At 27.3% G+C, this 13,953-nt stretch overlaps 1 protein-coding gene across 3 annotated transcripts in view; it reads right to left on the bottom strand.

Annotated features, from left to right (window-relative positions):
- The window catches only part of LOC100211947 (uncharacterized), a 124,509-nt gene that overhangs the window by 35,700 nt on the left and 74,856 nt on the right, over positions 1-13,953 (bottom strand). For 2 of the 3 annotated variants that reach the window (XM_065795707.1, XM_065795709.1), the window contains exons 2-3: positions 7,854-8,029; positions 7,711-7,767 (exon numbers count right to left, since the gene is read on the bottom strand). In XM_065795707.1, the coding sequence (XP_065651779.1) occupies positions 7,711-7,767; positions 7,854-8,003 (207 nt within the window). In that variant the 5' untranslated portion in view covers positions 8,004-8,029. The remainder of the gene's footprint in view (positions 1-7,710; positions 7,768-7,853; positions 8,030-13,953) is intronic. The other variant, XM_065795708.1, reaches the window with a different exon arrangement.

Below are 13,953 nucleotides of genomic sequence, written 5' to 3'. Positions count from 1 at the left end.
GTTGTCAAAAAAAGTTAAAATAAAAGTGAAGGTTGAATGCGTGGGAAAAAAGTTTAAAGTTGTTAAAAATATAAATGAATTTTATGACTAATTAAAGTAAATGCTTCTTGCATTTACTTTTTTTTGCAACTATTTTTATTTTAATAAAAAAAAGTCTGAACCAAAAGACTCATCTACAGCCTAAAAGTCTATAACATTTCTTTGGGATTTTAAAAATGGTTTGTGCTTCAGAATATGGTCTTATATATATCTTTTTCACACCTTGCTCACATTTTGCAGGGAAATAAATGTTGAAAAAATGGGTATAAAGGCAGAGCAGAGACTTCTTGTCCTAGAAATTCTGCAACAATTAGTTTACTTGATAATGAGGTTGCCTATGATATGCATTATGATGACCTAAAGGCTCTTAAATTGGAGCCTGTCATAGACTATTTTAATGTAAATTGGCATGACATAAGAATGCAGTGGGTTGAAGGTTTAAAAAAGAGAAAGTTGAACGTAATGAACAGCACAACAAACTGTGTTGAAAAGTTAAAAAGTGTCAAATCCAAACACTCTGAGATGGTTACATTTTTTTTGGATTTGATTGTTATCATTAGAGTATTAGAAAATGAGCACAGACATAGAGCCATATCTGTTTTTCATAAATAATCCACTAGTTTAATGTCCAGTTCACGGGAAGAGTATGCCGCTTTAGTAACACATTTCGTCATGATTCACATAAATGCACAGTTATTAGCTGCAGAGGAGTCTGATTTAATTTAGCAGGAAACTACCAGTATTTAATGCAACTTTGGTTTTGCTATTTCAATGGGCCTGCTATGCAAACATATTTTTAGATTTCGATTGAATGGTGGAGAGAGCTAATTCAAAGAGTGCCTTGTTTTAAAAAGGTGGAAATTAGATGTTTTTCAAATGACCCAGAATTTAACCGAGTCCACTGAGTATTTGCTGTCAAATTTCATTAGTGTTTCATCTATTCAGCAAGATTGTAGAAAGCCTCTGTCACAACAGGCAAAATATAGAAAAGCGTTCTTGATATCTTAGAGAATTGCTGCATTGGTTAGTGAAGCACAGGGAAAGCAATTTGATATTTTGCAATCAAAATTGTTTGAAAATGAAAGTTCTTTACAGGTTTTTCCAAATAAAGAAGTAAATCATATGGTGTTAGATATCGGTGAAGTTGATGACTTTCAAAATTCAATAGTTTCTAGTGAGGAGTTGATCTCCAATTTTTTAGTTCAATCTCATACACAATCTACATCTGTGAGTCAAAGCATAAAAATTCAGACAATGAGTCAAAAGTAAATGTGCTTCCTCATTTACATTTACAAACTCCGTTATTGAACAATAACACTGCAGTTAACTCACTATCACTTGATGAGTCTATACTAGGTGAGTATTTTTCCTCATTACATTATTAAAATTTATAGTTGTTCATTTAGAATTAATTTTTTTCTGCCAGATCCCAACCTAATTAAGGATGCCATCACATATACCCAGGCATGAACAACCAAAAAGATCTGAAACAACAGTTATTGGGTTACCCAAAAGGAAGAGAGTGGCCACTTTTAAGTTGCTGTCATTTTTAAAGATGTCACCAACAGATAAAGTACTAATAAAAAATATATAATGATAAAATAAATAATCCTATGAGATTTATATTACCTAATTAATAAAAAGATTTATATTACCTAAATATTGTAATCCTTAATGTTTTTTCAATATTGCATATAAACTAAATATGTTATACTTATTTATATATTGCTTTTATAATTTTTTAATTCGGCTTCAGTGCTGCTTGAGTGGTTAATAAAGCCAAATATCATGGTATCAGTCCTTAGCGGGTAGCAACTTGTTAAGATTGTTTATATTCTACTTTGGCTGAAAATTCCAACAAAAGTGACATATGAGCCAGTTGAAATAAAAAGAGTAAAAAAGTATTTTTCTTCGGTTTCTTGGTCATATCTGACTAGTAAGCTTGAAATAATCAAGCAAAGGAACCTTTGGCTGTGCCAAGCTTGTGACAACAAATTCTGTGACACATTTGTGATATGTTGTGATCATTGTCTAAATTGGTTTGACAGAAAGTGTGTTGGTTTAAAGGCTGCTTGAAGCAAAGCTTGGTTTTTGCAAAAGCTTTTTAAATAAGAAGTCTATGAATTTAATATCCAATCAAAAGTAATCAAGTTTTATGTAAAAAAACTGTTCAATGATGTGCAGTTAGATATTTGTTTTACAACAACTTTCCAATTTTAAAATTAAATCTTTATTTGCAAGTGTTACATCTATAATTTGGTGTTGTATTGTTTGTATTTTCAAAGTTATTCAAGTTTTATCTTTAATCTAGCACTATCTATTAAGCGGAACTTTCATCTAGTAATGAGGATCAACTATTTACTCAAAATTATGACATCTTGTTAAATCTAAGCTTTCTGCAGCTGATTTACAAGATATTTCAGCCAAACAGATGTTATCAGGCAATGTGATTCACACAGTTCTAAAAATGATAAGAAATGTTTGTGGGTTACAAGATCAGTTCTAGGACAAAAATTCTAATTTAAGTAGTTAATGAATCATTTATACAAGTTTTGCATGATGGCGCTTTACACTGGGTGACATTAAGCACTTTTGAATGTGCTAAAGATGAGGTATGTGTTTTAGATAGTATGTTTCATGGAAACATAAAAAAGCATGTTATCAGACAAATTTGTTCAATTGTGAACTGTTCCAAAGATATTTTAACGGTACATGTTTTGCCAGTGTAGCAGCAAATAAATGGTGTTGATTATGTTTTATTTGCATTAGCTTTTGTGCAGTACATTGCTTGCACTAGCTCAAATCCCTCTTTTGTTGCATTTGATTCATATATGATGAGAAAGTATTTACTTTAAAGCATTACAGAAAATAATTCAAATGATTTTCCTAAGACTACAAAATCAGTAAAGTTTTGCAAAGAAAGAAGTGTTTTCTTTACATTGTATTTGTAGGCAATTAAGGGTGCCTTAAGACAAATTCGACAAAAAAATGTAAGTTAGTTGGTAATTAATTTAAAGTCTATTTAATCAGTCATTTAAGTCTCGTATGGTTAAATGTATTTTTTAAAAATTACTGTCTCATTAACAACTAACTATTAATAATAGAATAATTATCGAATTACAATTTATTATGATTGATTTTCAATATGAAATAATGATTTTAATAGAAAACTGATATTAATAGATTTAGGGATATAGTATAGTGTAACAACTGTGAAGATTGGTTTCATGGTATTTGCCAAAGCCTGCTAGAAAATGTTTCAGAAAATGAGATTCTCGAATGGTCATGTCCAGAATGTTTAGTAATGTATAGTTTGTAGTTGCAATTCATAATTTTGTATTATTTGACATGATTATCTAATAATTCTTCATGTGTTTTAATATTTTATTTTCTTGAAGTTTTATAAAATATTGATTACAATAATAAACAAAATAAATGTAACAGTTGTAAAAATATTAAAATTATAATCATATAACTAATTGCAATTTGAATAAGAGTATTAGTTTAGAATTAATTAAAATATGAGTTTAGAATTCATTAGAATATGAGTTTAGAATTCATCAGAATATAAGTTTATACTCCATTAGAATATGAATTTAGAATTCATTAGAATAAGAGTTTAAAATTCATTAGAATGTGGGTTTAGAATTCATTTGAATATGAGTTTAGAATTCATTAGAATTGCAGCAGCATTAGATTTTTATATTTGCTTACATTTTTATATTTGTATTTTTAATGTTTTGAAAATTCTGCTCTTAGGGCTGTTAGCACGTAATGTTAAATAATATAAGTTTTTATGATATGAAAGAGGTATTTTTAACAATTTTCAAGCATTTAATTAAATTAAATTAAATTAAATTAAAGCATTTAATTAAAAAAAAGCATTAAATTATTCTCTCATAGCTATTAAAAAAACATTTTTACTTTCATGGGAAAATAATCTATTTAATTTTGTATGTTATAGTTAAGTTTTTTTGAATTTAATTAATTTAATTTCTTAATTATATTTAAGTAAATTTATTTATATAAATGACTTTATTTAAAAAAATTGTATTCGCTTTATTTTTTTATATACGCGTTTGAACGCGTACGAAACCTGAGCGCACTAAACTGCCCTAAAACGCATACTGTACGCGCAAAATACGTACGTATGATCACATTATTATTGCTAATAAAATGCATTTGAAATATTGATCACATATTTAACTGGGCGTAGTTTTAAAAACCAAGTTGGCATTCAAAAAAAAATTTGATTTTGTTAGAGGCTTTGTAAAAACAAAAACTTATAATTGTTACTCTTACATGAAGTGTGTGTATGGGGGAGGGGGTTTTTAATTACTGCTATTTTTTGTAAAACATTCTTATTTGACACCAGTATGAGCTAGGGATGACCGGAATTCCATTTCAGCTGTAACTATATAAATATATAGTTACGGCTGGAACGGAGTTCCGTTCCAGTCGTTACTATATACTTATATGGTTAATATTAACTATTTTAGGCCGAAATGCCGGAATTTATTTTTTTTACGTTTTTTTTTTAAGACATTTGACTGTGTAAATTAAATCAAAAAATCATTATCTTATGGCGCAATGAAGAAAAATAGGCAAACCTTGGTAAAAAACACAAATTTCTTAACGAACACAATGTAATTTTATTTGCAGTAATCAATTAGGTTAGGATTTTGAGAAAATTAGGAATATTGTGGTGCCAAAAGAGTTGCTATCCGGTTTTGGGCGATAAGCTAGCTCTTTTTTTATGAAAAATGTTACCTGCCTCTGAGAATAGTATCATTTTAAATTATACTTAAATTTTAAAGAGTGAAAAAATTTAGGATGCCTAACACTGTAAATATTTCTTTTTTAACCTAAAGGGAAAAATAGGAAACAAAGAAATAATTTTAGATATAAATATTATGCAGGTTAAAACTTTCAATAAATAAAACTACAAAAAACAAGTAAAAGTAACACGTTAAATTTAAATGAAACAATAATCAATAAATAAAACAATAATTTAGAGACAATCTATTTTGTTTAAACCAAACAGATACTTTTTTTATTTCATTTGTCATATTAGTAAAAAGCATATTAATATCTTTATGAGATAAAAACAAGTTAGTGTCATCTGCAAAATTTATTGTTGATAAGTTTGATGATTTATGAAGATCATTTATGTATATTAAAAAAATAAGTGGACCAAGTATGGATCCTTGTGGAACAACACATGTTATATTCATTAATAGATGAGATATAGAATCTTTATTGTAAACAAACTGTTTACGGTTAGTAAGATAACTTTCAAACCGTAATAGGGTTTTTTTTGCATTTTTGCGAAGCTTTTCAAATAAGTTTGTATAAGTTTTATAATTTTGTTTATGTTTTTCAGATTTTGATTTTAGGTATTTTATGTAAAGCTTCTGCTTAATTTTCGAAGATTTTCTAAGACCTTAAGTAATTTAGTAATAATATATGAAACAATATGAGAATTACTTGCGGCGTTCCTAGGATCTATATTAGGACCACTTTTTATTTTTTATTTATATAAATGATTTAAGCAAAGCTTCTAATATTCAAGATTATATTTTATTTGCCAATAACACAAATTTATTTTATTCTCATAGTGATATAACAACATTAATTAAAACGGTCAACATTGAACTTCTAAAACTAACTGAATGTTTAAATATGAATACACTTTCAATTAATTTAGTTACAACTAAGTATACTAATTTTTATCGCCTCCATAAAAAACATAAATCCCTCTTGCACTTCTAAAACTTATTATTGGAGAATAAATCGCAAAAAGAGAATGTTTAATGAAATTGTAGGTGTAATTCTAAATGAAAACATAAATTGGAAAGACCATATAAAAACGATTGAAAATAAAATTTCTATAAAAAACGGATTACTCTATCAAGCAAAATCATGCTTAGGTCATGTGTGAAATACATATATTGCTCATTTATTCATTCCTATCATAATTATGCAAACATTGCTTGGTGCAGCACCAATAAATCAAAAACAAAAAAGCTGTTTAGCAAAGAAAAACATGCAATTAAATTATTATCATATGCACACCTTTTGTATTTAAGACTATTGTTTAACAGTCTAGAAAAATTAAAATAATACCAAATAAATATATATCCTCTTCTAATTTTTATAGATAAAACTAATAATAATACAATATCAAATATCTTCAAACCATTATTTAATAAAATTCAAAACAAATACGTGACTAAATATTCAAGGAACTTGTTTAAGCCAAAAACTATATATGAGTCCAGCAAGTTCTCAATAAATTAACTTTTAAATTAAAAGTTAATTAACAAAGATTGTAAATTAAATTTTAGGTTTTCTTTTTTTTTGTTTAAAAAAATAAAATAGGACTAAAGTGAGATAATCGTGAACGTTCTCAAAAACAAAAAATTGCGTAAAGTTTTATTAAAAATAATGGAATATAAGTTGTATTTAGGGCTGATTAACAAATATCAACAAAAACATAAAACAAAAAAGGAAAACAATAAGTAAAAAAGGCAAAAGAAAATGTAAAAGTTTTAAATGATTTATGTAATTCAAAACCTTTTAAATTGTTTTTAAAAAAGATATTTGAAATCTAGTTTATCAAAGTCCATGTTTAGTAAATGCCGTTTTGAATCGAAATATTTTTCTTCATATTTTTAATGAAAACAATTAAAACGAAGTCTTGTTTTCCCGATATTGACTTTGGTAGTGTATTGGTATTCCTATAAACCATTTCAAACTTTTAATTTAAAATGGTTTATGGGAATGACAAAGTTGTTCACTGAAAATTTGGTAGGATATATATGAGAGATTTCATTAAATAAAGTTTGAAATGTTACTGGATATAACCCATATTTTGCTTGAAACTAAAAAAAATATTACTTGATGGATAAAATTAATTATTCTTTTAAATATTTAAATTCAAACCTGACGTAAGGGAGGTTCGCAATGTGCATTTCTGTTTGCCCCAAATATTATCCTGCAAGCTTGTTTTTAATTGCTATAAATTTTTTTAAGTTTAGTGTGATTAGTGCTACCCCAGGCAACGTTACAGGCCCGTAGGAACAAAAATTATATTTGGGGGTGGGCATTGATGGAGACCTTTTTTTTAAGTCCTTTTTCTTTAAGAAAATCAGCCCTGGGTCCCAATCCGCCGCTATGGAGGGGGGAGGAGCAATACTGCTGGGTAGATCAAATAAAAGTAGGTCACAAGTTTTTGTCAAAGAAACTTACGCCGAAAATACGAATAACAAATAAGGTCTTTTCTATCCTTTTTTTTATTTTATAACTTAATTTGAAGTCGTTTGCTTTTTCGAAAAACTAACTTCAAATTTATTTATTTGAAAAATTATTGGGGGAGGGGGACGAATGTCCCTGCTGACCCCTCGGTGGCTACGGGCCTGCGTTATAGTAAGAAAAATAGCTGTATATGAACAAAAAAAAATTTTTTTAAAGGTTTATTTTTAAGAAACAGTTTTGTTCGATATAACATGAAAATACTTTTTGAGGTTTTATTTTCAATACTTTTAATATGGAATTTCCATGAAATATTTTCATCTAAAAGCACTCCAAGAAAGATTATATTAAATTCCTTTTTAATTATTATGTCATTGATTGAAAGATTGGGCAATTTAAGAGGAATATATTACTTACGACCCAACGCCTTTTTGTTACGCAAACTGCAATTCCTAATATACCAGAGGCAAAGCACTATAAAAATAAAAATTAGACGTAAAAATAATTACAATTAGAACAGGCAATTTACAAATTAATTGTACCTCATATGAGTATCTTACCAAAAGTCCTGACCAAAATGGCGTTTTTACAAAACATGACAAATCTTTCTGGCAAATTAGATAGAAAGGAAGCGTAATCACAACACTGAAAATTATTTCGACAAAACCAAAAATACCAATAATATAAAAATTATCATTTTGATCATCCATTGTTTGTTTTTTTTTGTTGGTATTTTCTTTTAAAAAAAAAAGTTAAAAAAGAAAAGTTTTTCTTTGACGTCTTAAGTCTTGAAAACGAAAGTCCAGAAAAATACCTAAAGCTAAATTATCTGTAATTTATCTTTTAAATTTAATCTGCAAAACTTTAAATTGTTTAAACTGCAAAACTGACTAAGTGTAAACTAAGGTTTTATTATATTTTTAAGAGTGCATTTGAAAAATTTGTTTCTTTAGTTTTTAATCCAAATAAAAGTTATTCCTCGGATTACAACAAAAACAAGTTCAACTTTAAACAATTGCTATAGTTACATATTTACAACGAAAAGCACAATATTTTCAATACTTTATTATAATTACAATAAAATATTACAATACAATTTTTTATTTGACTTTTGTTAACAAAGACTTTTTTTAAAATTAAACAAAAATTAAAAATTAAAAAAAAAACAAGATATATTATATTTATTATTATTTATATAATAATATGTTAAATTATTGAAGAAATTCCTCACAAGATTAACATTTATTATGTTTACTGAGATTGTTTCAATTAATATTTCATCCAGTAATAATAGTTGCAAAAGACGGACTGAATGACGCGTAATTAATATTTCTAACATTATGCGTGCCAAATGTAACAAATCAAAACAAACTTTAAGTCCAGGCTTTAAAAACTTATATATATATATATATGTATATATATATATATATATATATATATATATATATATATATATATATATATATATATATATATATATATATATATATATATATATATATATATATATATCCTGTTATAAATAATATTTAATGCCAAATATCAAGTTTGAAGATAATATTAAAAACGGGTCAACTTTGTTCCGTGGTTTACTATGAATTCCATGATATATGATTTCGTGGTATATGGTTTATTTAATAAGTTTAATGTTTCGATATAATTTTAAAGCAGTCGCATAAGCATATATATAAATAAAATTATGGCAGTTTGAAAGTTTATCAACTCACTATATATATAGTTTTTTTTAGGGTCGTCCATAAATTACATCACGCTATTAGGGGGAGGGGGTTGGTGATTTTGTGACGACTTCTACAAACTTGCTACACTTGCTGCTTAAGTGCTACAATTTTGTGAAGAGGTGGGGTGGGAGGCCAAAACTGGTCGAAAATTGCGTGACGTAATTTATGGACGAACCCTTACAATAAATCTAAAATAAAGGTCCGCCAAGTATGCGAAAAATCCATAAATGACATTTCCATTTTTGTGCCTGAATTTTTCCTGGTTTTAACAATTCGAAGTTGGGACTTGCAATATGCATACTATCATGACTTTCTTAAAAAACAATTTTAACATAAATATTTTTATCATATTTTACGCTACATGAATAAATCAAATATATATATTATAAATTAAATATATATATTTAAATATATATATTATAAATTAAATATATATATTTAAATATATATATTATAAATTAAATATATATATTTTGATCATTTAATTGTTTTTGCGTAATAATATCGCCACAGTTTGAAAATAAACAACAATTTTTAAAACGCTAAACTTTAGCTAGAAATATTTGATAACCGTCATTTCTCATTGAAAATATGTTAAATATGAGTTGTAGAAATAAGTATTTCACTTGAAATACTCACAAGCAGTTTATTTTTGTAAAAATAGCTACATGAAATTGATAACTTCCGTGCGTGACTTCCGTGAGTGATTAATTACAACGTGCAATCTTGTAACTAGAAATCTCTACAAATATTTAGAATATTACTTAAAAAGAAAAGTATATTGCTGAAACTATTTTCTACGGAACTAAAGTTTTTTTTATCTAGTAACTAAATATTGGGTTTTTCTGTTACGTGCATTACTCCGCTATAAAATTAATTTATTCTGTGATAACATTACTAATGTATACCATTCTTTGTTTACAAAAATTTATAGATATATATAGATATAAATAAATATAGATTCGAAGTAAATGTTAGTTAATTAGAGATTTCGAATTAGTGTTTACGATTGTGTGTGTGCTGTAAATCACGTTTTCCATGCGAGTAGCGTTTTCTTTAACTTTATGACTTTATGTTTGTGCTGTAAGTCACGTCTTTTAACTTAACTACGTTGAAGTAACGACTATGACGCGTTGTGAATTTAACTAATAAGTTGTACGCAAGTATCTCTAAATGCGGCAAGAAATTAAATTTCGTTGCACAAACTTAGTGCCTAATTTCTAACCTATCTAAAGACAAAAGTTCAACTATTTTGTTGTACAAATAAAATATTTATAAATGTAACTTTATGATATGGCTAAATATTTGTTGGGAGGACACGAAGGATAAAGTTAGAAAGGCGTTATTTTGCATAAGCGAAAATTTTATAGGAAAACGCAATGGAAATATATATTTTTTTATTTTTAATCACCTATCTAAACGAATATTGAGTTGTTGCATGCAATTTTATAGGCAAAGCTATTTCGATCTGCACACACTCTAACCCCTCCCATCCTCCCCCTTTTTTTTTTTTTAAATGTAGTTGATATTAGTTATATAAAATAATCTTCACACGACATCAAAAATTTTGCATTTTCATCAATAGTCATTAGATTTAAGATATGATTATATACTCGCAAGTATGTATTTTTTCCAATCTGCGATTTCTTGAAAAAATTAACCGGTTGTCGATTACCCAGCTCATAAATTTAGCCATGCAATTTATCTAAAATGTTTTAGTCGTTTCCGTCAATAGTAGTATTTTATAGTTTAAGGATATAGGTATTAGCAATTTGTGTTAAACCCTGTCCCGCATTTTTTTATCATAATATCAATTTTCCATTTAAAATGGCGTCCTCCAAAGCAGAAAGGAAAAATAAATGATCAAGACTGAGTTTAGATGCAAAATGAAATGAAACTTCGGAAATACTAATCAATGAAAATTGAAATAGACTGAGAAGTTGAACAAAATGTTGGAAATCGTCTGGTTTTAATTGGATCGATATTGACAGCTGTTTAAAAGGAATTAGGATTTTAATGCTCTCCTAACCGATCAGAAGTTATTTACTAAAAGAAATGCTGATTTATATTTTAATGTTGATACTCCTGTTCAATATCTTGTCATTAAAGAGTATAATAATACCTAAATGGTGAAAAAACCCAGCTATTTTTATAGCCACACAACATTTTAAAAGTCTTATTATGCATAAAATACCCAATAATATGAAAATAGTTATATCGGTTTACATAAGAATATCAAAGATTGAGGTAAGTATTTTTTTAAGTGAGAGAAAATTTTTCTGTTTATTTTGATGATCAACTAATCAATTTTGATTGGATAGAAATTGAATAAAAACATACGTAACCCAATCTTTTGGAATTAGTTGCATTCATTTTGAGATTATTTTTCTCCTAAACTGGTTAAATGTTCTGATATCATGTTTTTATTCATATAAGAGGCTATCAAATAACTGAATTTACGAAACTCAGTTTAAATGTATTAGTAATCTTAATTCATCTGTACTTACTCTCTAAAAAAATCATAAAAACGTCAACACAATCTGAAATTCAGTATGAAAATATTAAATAAATTCACAAATTAACCACTTTTTTTATTACTGAAAGCTCATTAGCAAAATAATTAAAGGCTTTAAAAAAAGATCTTACAACATTTTTGTTTTTGTTAGTTGATATTTTTATAAAAATCAAAATTAATATTAATGCAATATAAATTTTACAAGTACAAGTTTTTCAGTTCATTTCTTAACTGGTATGTAGTTAATTTTTTACTTTGCGTTTATTTAAAGATTATTGTTATGTATCTGTAAATGTAATCCTATATTTACAGACACATAACAATAATTTTGATACATATTTTGCATTTCAAAGGCTTCATTATAAATTAAATATCTTCTGTCAAATATTTCTTCTAAACGGTCTAGAATTGAAACAGACTTAATGCAAACTTAATATAATAGCTCAAGTTGTAAGAAACGTAAGCAGTCACAGCATTTTTTGTCTGCAATAGGTTTACGAGTTAAACCAGACAAAAATCAGAATGATACGTTGATATCAGAAAATAATAAGGCAGGTAAAAATTTTGTGCATAGCTAAACTGCATCAGTCGATACCATTTCTGCCTTTTGTAAAACAGTTTTTAGTTCTTATTTAATGGAGGAATACTTTAATGTTTAGAAAGAATCATATAACTAACCCCATAACTAATAAGAACAACATAACTAATTGTTCAAACTGTACTGTTGCAGCTTAGAGAGAAAAAAAGTTGACAAACAGCAAAAACATTATTTTAAGTGGATAACTAAAATAGTTTTTAAATTTTCATCATTAAACTTAATACATACTTTGCGCTAGTCGCTTGTTGATCTGCTGCTTGAGTTATACCTCAAATAATCTAGTCTAAAATAGGAAAAGTTGAATTTCTAAATAAGTATTGAAAGTTAAAACTTTCTCAATATTTATTATTAGAAACTGCTCTGAAACAAAATCTTTTTATAAACTTAACAACGTTTCTTTCAACAAAAGAAAAATATGAAATTAAAAGTTCCAAGTATTATAATCTTTCACATTTTTTTTTTCTATGAAACACAAATAGTGAGAATCAGAAGGCATATTTGCAGTAGTTAGGCTTTCAAGCATTTCTTAAAATACTTGTCGAATAGCTAGTCTATACTCCTAACTAAAGTTTCGTTTACATGGTATTTATTATTTTCCAATTGCATATTTTATAATGAAAGCATCAAAAAGTAAATGAGTTTTGATACATTTTTCTTGAGAATCTTATTATTAATAGTTAAAAATAAAAGTTGTAAACTCAACACACGGACTTTTTTTATTATATATTTTTTTATTTTTTTATTGAAGGTGCCCCAAGATACGGACTTATCATGGAGCACCGCGGAAGAGAATTTTATAGAAAGTTCACGCCTCCTTTCCTATTGATGTTACAAAACTTGCCCAAAAGTGACGCTGAACCACGGATCTCTAGCCTCTTAGCTAAGCTTACTAACCACTGCGCTATGGTGGCTCGTGCACACTGCTCACTTTTACAGCCATTAAAACAAAACTTTTTCCTAGAACGAATCTGAGCAATCAATACATTTGTTTTCGAAATAGATACAGAACAATAAAAAATTTAAAAAATCACTTAAAAACACGTGTGTTTTTTAATTTGAAATGTTTTCTATCTTTTACAAAAAATCACATAAAATTCCGTTATATATCTACCTAATTTATATCTTTAAAGTAACTTCGTTTAGTGAATGTTATTGCTAAACTTCAACAAAAGCGGGAAAAATTTTGCGGGAGACATTTTATTTTAAAACTCACCACGGTGAGTTTTAAAAATTATTTTCAAAAAGATTATATCATTGTAGTCATTTTCATTTCAGCTTTCACTTATTTCAATTTTAGGTCACAATCTCCAAGTCACATGTGTCATTTCAAAAAGTCAGTATTTTTATATGCAAGCCACAAGTCTGAATGGTGTGGTTATTGATTATGACATTAATCGGACTAAGGGGTCGTCCATAAAGTACGCACGTTTTTCAAATACCCCCTCCTAACTTTTTGATTTTTCAATAAAAAAGTTTATTGAAAAAAAAAAGATGAAGGAGATACCTTCGATACTTTAAACGACCCCAAAGTCATTTGTTTGCGGCACAGGATCCTAATTAAAAAAACGTCTCCAAATATGTATATAAATGTAAATATTAATAAAGTTAAAATCCCAAATAATATTGTGTGTACTTGGCAGAGAGGTTAATGATATATACTTCGACGGCGGATACCGGAGTTCGAATCGCGGTCAAGTCATGTTGTACTTTTTTTTGTTTCAATGTTTATCAAATAAAAATAAACTATACTTAAGGCGGACAATTTTTTTTAGACAGCCCTCTTTAGTAAGTCTGTAAAAAACGTGTCC

Source organism: Hydra vulgaris, chromosome 04, assembly GCF_038396675.1.
Source record: "Hydra vulgaris chromosome 04, alternate assembly HydraT2T_AEP".
NCBI classification, from domain to species: Eukaryota; Metazoa; Cnidaria; class Hydrozoa; order Anthoathecata; family Hydridae; genus Hydra; species Hydra vulgaris.
This window is presented reverse-complemented; position numbering and strand designations above follow the sequence as displayed.